At 40.4% G+C, this 15,464-nt stretch overlaps 1 protein-coding gene across 1 annotated transcript in view; it reads right to left on the bottom strand.

The window, feature by feature from the left end:
- The window catches only part of diaph2 (diaphanous-related formin 2), a 529,613-nt gene that overhangs the window by 159,655 nt on the left and 354,494 nt on the right, over nucleotides 1–15,464 (bottom strand). Inside the window, exon 23 of the mRNA XM_034291816.1 lies at nucleotides 3,162–3,291. Within this exon, the coding sequence (XP_034147707.1) occupies nucleotides 3,162–3,291 (130 nt within the window). The remainder of the gene's footprint in view (nucleotides 1–3,161; nucleotides 3,292–15,464) is intronic.

The raw sequence follows: 15,464 nt of genomic DNA, 5'->3' as shown, positions 1-15,464 counted from the left end.
TCATGGGAGTTTGCCCAACCAGTCCACATGTGTTTTGTGGATTTGGAGAAGGCATTCGACTGTGTCCCTCGCGGCATCGTGTGGAGGGTGCTTCGAGAATATGGGGTCCTGGGTCCTTTGCTAAGGGCTGTCAGGTCCCTGTACGACCGAAGCAGGAGCTTGGTCCACATTGCCGGCAGTAAGTCAGACTTGTTCCCAGTGCATGTTGGACTCCGGCAGGGCAGCCCTTTGTCGTTCTGTTCGTAATTTTTATGGACAGAATTTTTAGGCGCAGCCAGGGGCCGGAGGGTGTCAGGTTTGGGGACCACACAATTTCGTCTCTGCTCTTTGCGGATGATGTTGTCGTGTTGGCCCCTTCAAACCAGGACCTTCAGCATGCACTGCGACGGTTTGCAGCCGAGTGTGAAGTGGTGGGGATGAGAATCAGTAACTCCAAATCCGAGGCCATGGTCCTCAGTCGGAAAAGGGTGGCATTCCCACTACAGGTTGGTGGAGAGTGCCTGCCTCAAGTGGAGGAGTTTAAGTATCTAGGGGTCTTGTTCATGAGTGAGGGAAGGATGGAACGGGAGATTGACAGACGGATCGGTGCAGCTTCTGAAGTAATGCGGTCGATGTATCGGTCTGTCGTGGTGAAGAAAGGTCAATCGATTTACCGGTCAATCTACGTTCCTACTCTCACCAATGGTCATGAGCTTTGGGTCATGACCGAAAGGACAAGATCCCGGATACAGGCGGCTGAAATGAACTTTCTCCGCAGGGTGGCTGAGCGATCCCTTAGAGATAGGGTGAGAAGCTCGGTCACCCTGGAGGAGCTCAGAGTAGAGCCGCTGCTCCTCCACATCGAGAGGGGTCAGCTGAGGTGGCTTGGGCATCTGTTTCGGATGCCTCCGGAACGCCTTCCTGGGAAGGTGTTCCGGTCCCGTCCCACCGGGAGGAGACTACGGGGAAGACCTAGGACACGCTGGAGGGACTATGTCTCCCGGCTGGCCTGGGAATGCCTCTGTGTCCCCCCGGAAGAGCTGGAGGAAGTGTCTAGGGAGAGGGAAGTCTGGGCATCTCTGCTTAGACTGCTGCCCCCGTGACCCAGCCCCGGATGAAGCGGAAGAAGATGGCATGGCTATGAATTCTGCACAAAAAGCAACTTTTAGCATTTCATTGTAAAAGTTGGTTTCTTCATCTAGGCAGGTATAAATCTAGGCGTATAAAACTAGACATATAAACTTCTCTTATTTCTGTGTGGAATTCAAAAACACTAGTTAGCTTTGGCTTGAGAAGCTACTTCAAACTTCCATCACACTGGAGACCAAGACACAAATCATATCCAGAACTTTGGTATAAATCTGAGGGTATATTGTAGATAAGACTTCATTGTCAAAATTCCTAAGTATTCCTTTACAGAGATATTTCTCCAGGATTTTACCTTAACATAAAAGGAATAATTTTCTTACCTTAACATAAAAGGAAAACATCCATGGACACTGAAGTTCAAGCCAATATCATAAATACAGTGTAGTAGACACAGTAAACACTGAAGTAAACAGCTGTATACACATTCTGACATTTATCTCAAGTCTGTGTTTTCCTCTGGTTTTGCCATAATAATTGAATTAACCAATGGCTTATCAGTCTCACCCAATTTAACAACAAGCATGTATACAAATTGGTTGCCCCTAAAATGAGTTGAAATGGTTTCACGGTTCGAGCAGTATACCCATCCCTCTATATCTATAATAAAGACTGGGTATGGTCCACTACAACAATGGCTGCCTCAGTCGAGCACATAATTAGCGGAAATTAGATTAAATAACCAATTAGGTAACTAACAAAGTAGAAATGCCTCTCGGGATTCCCAACAAACACTTCAGGGTGAAATTAGCATGGAATTAGTTTATTGACAGGCGAAATGACAGCATGGTCCGAGAAACCATTCTATTTGAAGGCACAATGAGGCATAAGTGACCAGAGAATAAGCAGATTATTTAGTTTGCCTAGGGAGATATACTTTCAAATGTGTCAGGTAAATAATGGAATGCTTCTTTTCTCTTTTTGAACAACACTAATCCAGAATGGCAAACAGAGCAAATAAGGCAAAGCAGTTTAAAGACACTCTTTCTGGCATCACAAATATGACTACCATCCAATGTGACCACGATCGTTGAAATGCACTCCATTAAACGCCTTTTTTGCCAGGAAGCATGTATATAGAATCTACCTGTTTCCTCTTCCCAGTAAGAAGAATATTCCTCATGAACAGTGAATACAACATAAGGATTAAGAGAAAGGATTAAGAGAAAGATTATGTTTCATTCCATTTGACTCAACAGACTTAATTAAGTCACAACCTTGTTGTTCCTAATCTCTCGGGTCACTTTAGACCTAAATTAAACTGTAAAATGCCTTCTGTAAACCATGCAGTGTGGGATGTAGGAGTTGCGGCTGAAGAAAAAGACGCCTCTTGGTACATATCAGAATGTTACTGCATTAAACCTAAAGCCTCTTCAAAACAAGCCGGGAAAACTTGTGAAAACAATGTGATAATGGTGACACAAAGCAAAATGCATGGTCCAATTACAATTAGACTTAACCAGGCTTATTTTATGAAGAATTGTCTTAGATTAGTGAAGATACCGCTGGGGAAAGAATGTGAACAAAGTACTTTAATGAAAACACAAGCAAATAACACCATAGTTGTAATCAACAGCTTTAGATGAAATAAAGCCAAAAAAGAGTGACAGAACAATAATCTGTGGGCCATGTTGAGAGACTTACTAACAACATACAATTCAGTGGGGTCAAAACAAGAAGATCAGAAAATTAACAGCGGCAGTAAATTGGTAAAGGTGCCTGTTAACACCTTGAATGATTGCTGTTGTGAAGTAAATTGCAAGATGCTAAAATTCCAGTGAGACTGGTGTACAATTTCAAGAGCCAGATTTGTCTGGAGTGGATTATATGTTGTGATGCATTTAACAATAGCTTGCTGCCTGCATGGTCCAATGCTAGCACTTAAGAGTGATTTTGACATGCTTACAATCTATGCAGAAAGAAATCTATGCTGCATTTAATTTCTCAGGAGTGTGCATAGCATTATGCTTCAACATGTAATTGTGCCTACTTTAGGACAGCCTCAGAGCAATTATTCTCATAAAAGATAGGCTTACCTTTGCTAGCACTGTCCACATGCTCCAGCTCTTCGGGGAACCTCAGGATTTCTGGGTACTTCTCTTCACACTTTTCGGCCAGGAAGTGGAGAAGTGTTGTGTTTTGGTCAGCCGATTTAGTGTCCCGAAGCTAAAGAAGAGGTGAAGCATTGGGTGAGTCAAAATATTTCTCATGCTTATAACATTTTAAATTAATCGAAGCAAACGCTTTATCGAACAAACGTCTCAAAGCAGACAATGAGTGCATGCATTTTAGAATAATTGACCTCCAACCCACTACCCTGGCATTGCTAACACCATACTCTTACCAACGAAGCCACAAAGGAGCACAGAATGTTCTTAGAATACTACAAATGGCCCAAATCAACAAAAGATCTGTAAGAAACAACCTACCACATAGTGTTATTGGGAAGAGAGAGCAAACATTTTGTATTATAACTTTCCTCTCTCAGTCTTTCGAGCACCACCTTTGGCCTTCTTTGCTTTTAGTGTATGACAGTGTCAGATAGCAGCAGTAGCTCTACAGAATAGCACACTTTGTCAGTGAAGGTCACATATTTCCAGAGATAAGATGAGCTCAGAGCGATTCTAATAAAATAAGCAACCAGCTGAGAACAGAAGGGTACACATGCCCTTGCACTTGATAGACTTTAATACAAACATGTATGACAAAGATGAACAATAAAACATTTGATATATATATAGATCAGTTTCTCATATCAGTTTCTCAAAATTATCAGTTTCTCTGGTTTTACTATTCATACGTATGTGTTTGAGTAAAATAAATAATTTTGTTTCATTCTATGAACTACTGACAACATTACTCCCAAATTCTAAATGAAAATATTGTCATTTAGAGTATTTATTTGTAGAAAATAACTGGTCAAAATAACCCAAAAAAGGTGCATTATTTTCAGACCTAAAATAATGCAAAGAAAACCAATTCATATTCATTTTTCAACAATAAAATACTAATGTTTTAACTTAGGAAAAGTTCAGAAATCAATATTTGTTGGAATAACCCTGATTTTTAATCACAGCTTTCATGCATCTTGGCATGCTCTCCACCAGTCTGTCACATTGTTGTTGGGTGACTTTATGTCACTCCTGGCACCAAAATGCAAGTAGCTCTGCTTTGTTTGATGGCTTGTGACCATCCATATTCCTCTTGATCAAATTTCAGAGGTTTTCAAAGGGGTTAAGGTCTGGTGATTGGGCTGGCCATGACAGGGTCTTGATCTGGTGGTCCTCTATCCACCCCTTGATTGACCTGGCTTTGTGGCATGGAGCATTGTCCTGCTGTAAAAACCAATTCTCAGAGTTGGGGAAAATTGTCAGAGCAGAAGGAAGCAGGTGTTCTTCCAGGATAACCTTGTACTTGGATTGATTCATATATCCTTCACAAAGACAAATCTTCCCGATGCCAGCTTTGCTGAAGCATCTCCAGATCATCACTGATCCTCCACCAAATTTCACAGTGGGTGTGAGACACTGTGGCTTGTTGGCCTCTCCAGGTCTCTGTCTAACCATTAGACGACCAGGTATTGGGCAAAGCTGAAAATGTAACTCATCAGAGATAACGACCTTCCTCCATCTGCTGTTTGTCTTTCTTTTTGTAGGTCACTTGATGTCATCCTATGGTTGTTGAGTGACATTCAAATGAGTTGACCGACATCTCGGTCAGTGGACAACCGTTTTCGCCCTCTGCCAGTCTGTAGCTTTGTTGTCCCCAATATCTGTTGCTTGACATTGTTCTTATGAACCGCCATCTTTGAAATTTTAAGGATGGAAGCAACCTGATGCTCACAGTATCCCTCTGCCAGTAAAGCCAGAATAGAACCTTTATTTTCCTCACTCAAAGCTTTTCTTTTCAACTCTTTTGTCATGTTGAATAGTTATTTTTTTCTTCAAATTACCTTTGAGGTACTACTTGCACTGTTTTTGCCATCCAACTGGTCCTATCGCAAGAGGATATGGATGACCACAGCAGTGGTTTTTATACTTTTCTTCGTTAAATTAGATTTGGTTCAGGTAATCACCTAATCAGTACCTCATTAAGTAAAATGTGGTGTACCCGTGTTGGAATTTAATAGACACTGGAATGGAATGGCTGCCATACATGTAGAGATGCTGATTTAAGAAAAATTCGGAGTGGTTTCTTAATTTTTTCCAGAACTATATATATATATAAAATATCAGTTGTCAAACAGCATTACAATTAGACTAGATGAATATTGTTTCATTAATCCTGCTCCTGACAATGCAGTAATTGCCAGGAGCATGTTCTCCGTTGTGATGCATTTGAGACAACTGCACATGCCTTTCCGAAGTTCTGCATGACCTTTCAATGAGGGGTCTGGGCTGGAAAGCAGTGGCAAGCTAAATCCCTTTCCTTCCCTCGTAAAACTCTGTCCAATTTTAGAGCAATCGGCTCATTTATGCATTCAACCCTACATGCATTTCCTTGCTCAGTTCCACATGTCTACCGGAGCATATTTCATTTCCCTCACTCTTCAATGGGGGAAGTCTGAATGAGCTCGGAAAATGCCCTTCTGTCCAAACGCCCTTCGGTTTTATAAAAAAACTGGACTAAATGGATTATATATACCTGTGATAAAACCTCAGCTCCTGAAGTCCATCAGTACTCAAAGAATAAGCTTGTGAAATGTCAACATTTGTAATGAATGTAAATGTAAACAACTGCTTAAAAGCCCAAAACATGGTTTACACAGTAACTGCAGTATCTTGTACTGCCAGTCCTTACATCCATAGCTTTGTCTATGAATTTGAAAGCGGTAAGATCTATCAACACCCATCCCTCAGCTTATTATCAAAACACAGCCGGCGAATCCATTTTCTTTTTGTTCAAATTAAGGCTCTTAGTTCTAAGTTTGAGTTGGTGCTTTAAAATATAAAATGTAACACATGGCAGGCTTTGTCAGATGGACTATGCTGCCTTAAAAGCACTCAGATTAGAGTTCATTTTTCCATTAAAACAATAGGACATTGGTATAACTGTTAATAATAAAGTAGTTAATATGCAAACACACATTAATACAATGGATTTTTTATTACAGTCATGTCTGAATGGTTCCATTAGGATAACAAAAACGACATTTACAAAGTAAATTATTTATAATGTGCCGTTATTTTTAATGTTACCAATTATACTATTGGATCATACCACTATTTACCAATGAATACAATATACCCAGTGACCAATTTATTGTTCAGGAAAATGAATCACTCCTACGTACTAAGTCATGTCTGTCACTTGGCTATATGAAAGAGCCTGACAAGCATTAAGGCATTCTGTTTAACCACACAGAGTTCCACATTCATTAGCTAAAACCAAAAAGAACCAGATCCAAGGGTCATCTGATCAACACCAGACAACTGAAGAGCAGATGAACAATGTCTGGCCAGAAGAAACCCGTTTCATTGCTAATGACACGAGTCGGGATTTGGCCTACTAGATGGTTGTACCAATAAAAAATGGCAATTACTGTGTATGTGTGTACTGTAAATATACACATTTCAACAGAATGCAGAGGCGGGGTTGCCAACTGAGCAACATCTGTCGGGCTGTGCCGGAGCACCATTGAATCATACATTCACGTGTCAGCAGAGGACCGCAAGGTGTTTTCACAAGTCTTTGATAAATAGCTGTGTCAATAAAAAAATGAAAATGACTTTGGCGTTGGAAAACAGGTTGTTTATTTGCCTTTTTTAACTTATTTACTCAAGCTAATTCAAAGCCAACTTTCAGTTTAATTACAGCCATTCATTACAATGGACCCAGGTGTCAACCGCCCCCCAAAAATACATAAGTCTTCTGCACCAGTTCCTAGCCCAAAGGTGTCAAATATTTGAAGAGTGCAACCATAGATTACCCTTTCTTGTATTTTGGCCAAAAATACTATTAAAAGTAGAAAAGACTAAACGTAGTGCAATATACCTAGAAACAGACAGAGCTTCTTTCCCTCTTCCCTTACTCGCTCTCAAAGCTGGTAGTGAGAATGCAGGGACTAGAGGTCTGCTGGAGGGTTGATTTGTAGAAAATATATAAAAATGGCTCAGCTCAACAAAGCACAGCATATACAAAACCAAAGCGGAGATGCAGTGGTAAGAGCAGCCGCTGGGATATTAAACGGAAAGTTCATTTACTTGTCTTCCAACAGCTGTATATCATCAACTGATTATGTGGTTTCAGTCAACCACTGGCTACACACACAGATAATCTATTCCGTTTAGCAATACAGTTATAAGACATTTGTTCTTCGAGAGATCTGCCAAAATCTTGAGGGTTTGGCATGGCTCTTTGTGAGAAGGCTAAAGGGATAGTTCACACAAATTACACAATGGTGTTTTTACCCTGTGGGCAGTGTATAGACAAGGTACCATACCATACCATCTTCTTCTGCTTCATCCGGGGCCGGGTCGCGGGGGCAGCAGTCTAAGCAGGGATGCCCAGACTTCCCTCTCCCCAGACACTTCCTCTAGCTCTTCCAGGGGGACACAGAGGCGTTCCCAGGCCAGCCGGGAGACATAGTCCCTCCAGCGTGTCCTAGGTCTTCCCCGGGGTCTCCTCCCGGTGGGACGGGACCGGAACACCTTCCCAGGAAGGCGTTCCGGAGGCATCCGAAAAAGATGCCCAAGCCACCTCAGCTGACCCCTCTCGATGTGGAGGAGCAGCGGCTCTACTCTGAGCTCCTCCCGGGTGACCGAGCTTCTCACCCTATCTCTAAGGGATCGCCCGGCCACCCTGCGGAGAAAGCTCATTTCGGCCGCCTGTATCCGGGATCTTGTCCTTTCGGTCATGACCCAAAGCTCATGACCATTGGTGAGAGTAGGAACGTAGATTGACTGGTAAATCGAGAGCTTCGCCTTGCGGCTCAGCTCTTTCTTCACCACGACAGACCGATACATCGACTGCATTACTGCAGAAGCTGCACCGATCCGTCTGTCAATCTCCCGTTCCATCCGTCCCTCACCCGTGAACAAGACCCCTAGATACTTAAACTCCTCCACTTGAGGCAGGCACTCTCCACCAACCTGAAGTGGGCAAGCCACCCTTTTCCGACTGAGGACCATGGCCTCGGATTTGGAGGTACTGATTTTCATCCCCACCGCTTCACACTCGGCTGCAAACCGTAGACAAGGTATCGCAGCAATTTATTTATTGGTTGTATTTCCCAGACACGGTTTCCAAATAAAATAACTAATATAATAACAATAAATTGATAGCATTTTATATTATTGTAAGGCTCAACAACAATGCTCAAAAATGATCTAACATGGCCTGGAAATATTTAGTTTTGGTACCATGACTTTCACAAATGCCATATGGTCATAGTATAAAAACTATTATTTATAGTGCCTTTACAATCATATTGAGAAACCTTTGGATATGAGAAGGGGCAGTATGGACAGTAGAAACTGTATGCAAGTGGGACTATATGCCACTTATAAAACAAATACATCCGGAAAATGATTAGAAATAAATATTGCCTATTGCTATGTCTAAAATGTGCACGATGCAAACATTGGTATAAAAGGTGAACATACAAACATTACCACATTTTCTGGAGAAATACAGTAATAACCCCGCAAACATCTATCTGAAAGCAATTACTGTCACACAGTAGAAGCCGTCCTTGACATATTTTTTATATATATATATATATATATAAATTGAACAAAAATATCACTTTGAATTGGATAGTTCTATGCAGCAGCAGTGATATTTGTTAAAAGCATGAATGCTAAAATGATTTAGCAAACGTATCTGAAGACCTTTATCTGTTAGTGCTGTTATTCTAAAGTGTGATGTACATGTAAAATGTGGCCTAAAATTCATAATTGAAATAAATAGCACAGTAGAAACCCAATAGTTAATTCCTAGAAAGAATAAGTTAGGAGTTCTGTACTACTTCTTTAACATATATTTTTTTTACAATTAAATACAAATATACTGTTATCCTGTTACTGGCCAAAATTTTAAATAAACTGCAGATTTTCAGACCATATTGCCCAACCCACTTTTGGATTACTGTAACATAACACAAAAAAATGCTAATATTTGTCCCAATTTAACTGTGGCAAACAGTGCCTGGAAGGTTATCCAAAGCATGATTAGCTTTAAAACCCTGTTCATACACTGGTTAGTGGGGAAGAAACCCAATATTAAGTTTGTAATTTGGGCAAACTATCCCTTTACGTCTTCTCACGAAGACCCATGCATAACTCTAAAGATTTTGGCATGTCTCTCTAGAAAAAAAGCCTAATGATTATATTGATACATAGAGGTTACATTATCTTCAAGTATGGTGTAGCCAGTGGCATCATGCATTTCCCTAAAACAACAGGGAAAAACACGTGATCAGCAGATGTGGAACAGGGCTGCTGGAAGACTAATCAAAGTAATTCACTACTTTTCCACTGCCGGAGGCAAGCATGTAAAGGGAGGGACAGCCGAGTTGATTACAAGTCATTCCATTGTCCACTCTTCAGGACGTAGGCAATTACATGATGACAAAATGAAAATCCTGTGGATTAGTTCACAACATGACACCTCGGCTGTGATGAAAGGGGCAAAAACTTTGCCACAGGTATGGTAATGTTAATCGGTGTTACTGCTACAGTCCATCATGTCTCAGCTCAGGTGGACATATTGCATCATGATTAGTGTTCCCACCATTACATCTGCCATCATCACACACTGGGTCCAAAGAGCTGTATGAGGCAATGTGTCAACCCCAACAGCCCCAATTAAATGGCTGCTAAGAGCACGAGAAACAAAGTACTTCCTGCTGTTCATTTTAGTTTGGTTTTTTAATCTTTTGTCCATAATTTTTTTGAAATGTATTTACAGTAGTCCATCCACTTGTCTCGGCCCATACTTTGTGAAGCCGCTGATGTTGTGTCTGTAATGACCAAGGATTAAACTGAAAAGTTAAGCACATTAAGAGGAATCATCTATCATGATGTTATGGAAACAATGGCTACTATTAATCTGAGCAGATCTCAGGCAGATAATTACCCGTTCAAAGGCTTTTGGGTGATCAATAATGTCTTTAGCTCGGATAAGGCCTTTGTATCCTTTTCAAAGTGGAGGGGGGCATTGTGGGATTATAATGCAATTGTTCCCAGGTAACAATGAATTATGGCGAAAGCCCAAACTCGAAAAGGTGGGGGCGTTGGATTGATTCACCCATTTTGAAAGCATAATATAGCAATCGTTCCATTGGGATATGCATTTATTCTCGAATGGAACACTGAAATAGGAAACATCCTAAGAATTTTTTTACAAGAAAAACAAACAATGCCCTGCATGGCCGAATCATTAGTGAAATATCCCTCCAAGTGTTTTCATTCGAAATGACACTGTGTTTCAGCATCCATTAAATCAATCCCTTCCAATATCTTCCTGAGAGATTGGCTCCGAGAGTAAGCAGACAGAGGGGCATGTCTTAGCTGTAATCCCTCCAATGACAAAGCCTTTTCCAACTACCACAAAAAATTCCCAACACAGCGGTGAGAACAACAATCAAATCATTAATGTTCCTTTCATCAAAGCCTGCCGGCTCCCTGGAAATCAATACATGTGCTCAGTGCTTTGGACAAAATGGCAGGGAGGTATATTTTTTCTATATTCTTTGAAATCCAAATAGGACAGGGTGAATGACAGTGGTGTGAATGGATGCATGTGTGTGTGTGTATGTCCGTATGGTTAATATTCACCTATCACTGGGACCTATGTTTTCTTTTACATTAATCACCAAGCTTTCTTTTCAGACAGACCAAATCTCTACATTCCAGAGTCAATACAAGAAGGAATTTAGACTCCGCGCCTCAGCGAATAATCTCCAGCTTAATTTCAGATGCTGCCTCTGTCTAAACCCAAAGCCAGGAAAACGGATAAAGGTGCAATCTGGCATAGGTAGAGTACATACATTTTTTGACTTATCTGCATATATCCAATGAATACCACTGGTTTTAAGAACAAAATTGAACTGTCCTAACCCATATTAACCCAGATAATCAGCTTGTTAACAAAACCGTGTGTACTGTACCTACATAACTAAATGCATTAGTGAATGCATACATGTTGATACTTTTTCATCCTGGCCCCCATGGGAATCAAACCCTCAATCAAACGGAGCCCTTTATTCAGTTTCTAGATGAAGATGAGCCAATGCTTAGTGCAGGGGTTCCCAAACCTTTTTGTCAGACGAACCCATTTCGGTATCTAAAAATGATTGCGACCCCAACCATGTAAAGAAAATTATAATTTTCTATTTGAGGCTATGAGAATCAGTGTTAAAACATTCTCCCTCGAACCCATTTTCATATCAGATGTCTCCACATGAGGTTGCAACCCCTAGTTCTGGCTTAGTGGCAATGTCAAGAAGTGTAAAGGAAGACCTATAGAGTTCGTCACTCCACTTAAACTGGCGATTGCAAACGCTACAGTTTAAAACTGCAAACACAGTGAAATAAACTGCAATAGTAGCCCTCAAAGATTCTCTAGTTAAAAAAAGTGTTAAGCACAGGCTGGGTTTGAAGCCAATGTTTTGGTTTTACAAAGCTGTGAAAAATGAATATAATTCATGATTAATTTGTTGGATTCCTTCATATACATTTAATATGCATACAGTGAATGACCTGCTAATGTCTACTAACCTTTGCCACCTCAGACATGTGCTGGTTGCAGCACAAGTCCAGGGCCACTCAGACAGAGGGGTAGGTATTAGTCCTGATGCAGAGTTAATTGCGGCCAGTAGGTCAAACGAACATCTAAAATGAATGACTAACTGGAAAACCGAGACGCAAGGCATTAAAAAGAGTTAAAAAAGGATGCTCTCTGGTTTGGTGGTGGTGGGAGCAGGCGTGTTGCATTTGTTCTCTTTTTGGACATAAGTGTTTCTGTTTAGATGTTTTCATCATTAAAAGACATGTCATTACCATTAGGCCCCTAAGAAAAGTAATACAACAGGTTAACCTGATGGAGGTAAATAGAGGACTGGACAGATATAATCTGGAGCCATACCTTTAAACAGAAATGTGTGCTGATGCACACTATTCTCTGCCATGGGGTTGTTTACAAGCACAAAACACACACAAGCAAGCAACCACACACAGACCCACAACGCAGTAAGCAACAGTACATGCGTAAAGATAAGACACTTAAAAAACCTTCACCATTTCCATAAAGATGCAGATTCTGCTATGACAACCTCAGCAGGTTTAGTGCACGCCTGCCTTCTCTGATTTCCACAGCTATCACCAATACAGCAACTTCAGGGCTCTGCTCTGACTAGGTCTTTGAACAGCAAACATTGCCTCCTACGCCTAGTACCCTCCGACTTCTTTTTTTATTTAAGTACACAACAAAATGTCTCCCTCAGAACACCAACAGTCCATTTGGAAAATGGAGAGAACGTTGTCAACAAACAAACTGGTCACGTCTCTAGCCTGAATCATTGCGAACACTCCAGCAGACCGGTGTCAACACATGAGTGGGCAAATCTGGCCCAAGTGCAATACATCCAGTAAAAAATAAATACAAATATTTGTGCATAATTTCATTCAGTAACATATACAGAATAATCCCTTCAGAAAGTGACATTTAATTATTGCATAGATTATACAAATGTGAAAGCAGCGGAGGTAAGGCACTGATCAACCATTCTTGACATTATGAATGCATAATGAATGGGAAGATGCATGAGAATGTGATGTGTGACAATGACACAACAAAAAGACAATTTAAAACTTGCAACTGTGATGCATTTTAGCGACTGTCATGATTTGTGGGCGTTTTGGGTCAGTGATACTCTGTCAGACTGAACAGAAAGAGTCAATAATAATGGGCTGTGCAATTACTGTAGGTCCTGTACACTGTAAAAGGTAACTGCCTAACTATTTCTTACGCAGTGACTACTCAAACATTTAAAGAGGTCAGAAGGACTCAAACAATGGAAGTGGAACTAACTGATGTTAATAATATTTCATTAAACCTAATGTTTTTGAGAATAGTTATTCAAATATTATGTTAAATATGTTCTGCGATAATACAATGTGCATGTTTTTACAAGTTATGATTATTTAAAACATGTAGGTCTGTCTAATATGGATAAAATACAAAAGTCTCATTTAATATTTAGTCTTTTACTTAAACCAGTTATGTAGTAATGTTGATATTTGAGTAAAAACACTTATGATTTATTATTATGATTTATTTTAAGCTATGAATACTTAATGGGTGTCATGTGGCTCAGTAATTAGAGTATTGTGGGTATTTTTATATTAGCTGATACTTTTTCACAATGCTTAATGCATTTTTTAAGGACACAAAAGTAGATTTCTAAAATAGTATTAAGCAGGGTGTATTCCTAAGAGATTTAAAAAGCAAGATGAACAGACACGAAAAACGTTTGGTAAATTGACGTTCTATCAAAAGACATCTGAATTCTCCCTTCATGAAAGTAAAATACAGCACAAAGACTAATAAGGCATATACTGCTACAGCTCCTCCAGAAACTGCTAAAGGAAAGAGCACTGTACACGCTAGATAACGCCTACTATGGTGGGTATTGTCAACAAATAAAAATAAATCACTGAATTAGTTACACAAAACAAATTACTAAATTACTAAAGGGTAAGTAACTTAAGAAGTATATTGTCATTTTTTTAAAATATATATATATAGTTCATAACACAAAAGTGTTACAACTTAAAAAATATATCAGTTATAAAGGGGGCTATGTCACTACTCTTAGTAGTTTAATTATCAAAATACTTCAAGGTGAGTTGTGGTAAATGGTTTCCACAAAATAATTTGAGTTAGCTCAACTCATAACTTTTTGCAGTGTCCAGCCTGAATACTGTTTTGTTTCTGGTGTGTTTCTGGTCCCTGGTCTAAACATTGCCTGGATTACAGGTCAAAACATAGCCCAGATTAAAGGGGGATTAAAAACCAGGAGTGTAATTAGCCTTGACGGACATGTTTCAATAGTTAGCATGGTATAGGTTTATCCAAACCCTTTCAGCGTACCAATTCCTACAGCTGCCGTAGGAAAGCAAGCACACCCACGAACACTGTTTACCAAGGTCTTGTTATTGACTATTGCTGTGCATGTATCGCCCCAAAATAATTACACCACATATTCCTGCTCATCATCGCTGGCAACCTCTCTCCAGAAATTAATTCTGGAATCTCATTAGATATTTATAGCCTAGGTCATTAAAGTGTAGTAATATCCATGGAGGGGCTGGGGCTGAGGCTAGGAGCAGGCGGTGCAGCCACATAAAAGAGCTGCTCGGCGTGACGGAGAGCACAAGTAAGCTGACAGCATTCATACTGTTGCTGAAATATTTAAGTGGCAGTTATTATGGCCTACCCGGCTATGTGTTGCTAATCATGCCCCAGCTAATAGTCATAGAAGTGATTTCAAAAATAGAGCAGGAAGAATTCAAAAAAAAAAAAAAATTATAGATCTAGGTGTACTCTGACACCTTGTAGGATGTGCTGACTGAAAACACTCTGGCAACATTCTTGAAACATTGTACTGGGAACACAAACCGGCTTGTCCACAGGTGCCCCTCACATGAACAACATGCCCCCAGGGCTGGCATGGTGTGAGGCCGTTGTTTAAGCAGAAGCCCAGCACCCAGTAACTAATCACACTGTCAATCAACTGTATTAACTACCAGCAGAGGGCTTGGACACTGGGGAGTGTGAGGAAATGACACAGACAAACACAAACACACTTACATACATGCATACATAGGTCATATGTACAACTATGCCAGAACACATCTGTGCATGATATAACGTAACAAAAAGGGGAGACTACCATGCCGAACGGTGAACACACCAGTGTGTAGATAATGAAAGGGAGAATGTGTGTCTCCACTTCAACGCATTTGAAACTTGTCCCATATTTATTCCCCACTGTGATTGTCATGCTGCTGGAACTGCATGCTGGGAGAGCTAATTAGCACAGCCAACCTCTGCGTGCCCATACGACAATATCCCACCGTACACACACTGCAGACGTGTCCACACAACACACAACCGCAGACACACAAATGCAGGGCTCACGCATTCACTGCCGCACACACTCAACATCATCTCAAACACAGCACACATATTCTTATTAGATGAGGATCAATCATCTGCTCACATTGGGTAATCATTATTTAATTTCATGCATTTAAAATTGTAATTTGTTTATTGTTATACCCCGAACTGTCATTACCGCATGAAAACGTGCCACTGGGTGATTCTCACAAATC

This window comes from Esox lucius, chromosome 4, assembly GCF_011004845.1.
Source record: "Esox lucius isolate fEsoLuc1 chromosome 4, fEsoLuc1.pri, whole genome shotgun sequence".
NCBI lineage: Eukaryota > Metazoa > Chordata > Actinopteri > Esociformes > Esocidae > Esox > Esox lucius.
The sequence above is the reverse complement of the archived record's forward strand: the minus strand, read 5'-3'. Positions and strand labels throughout refer to the sequence as shown.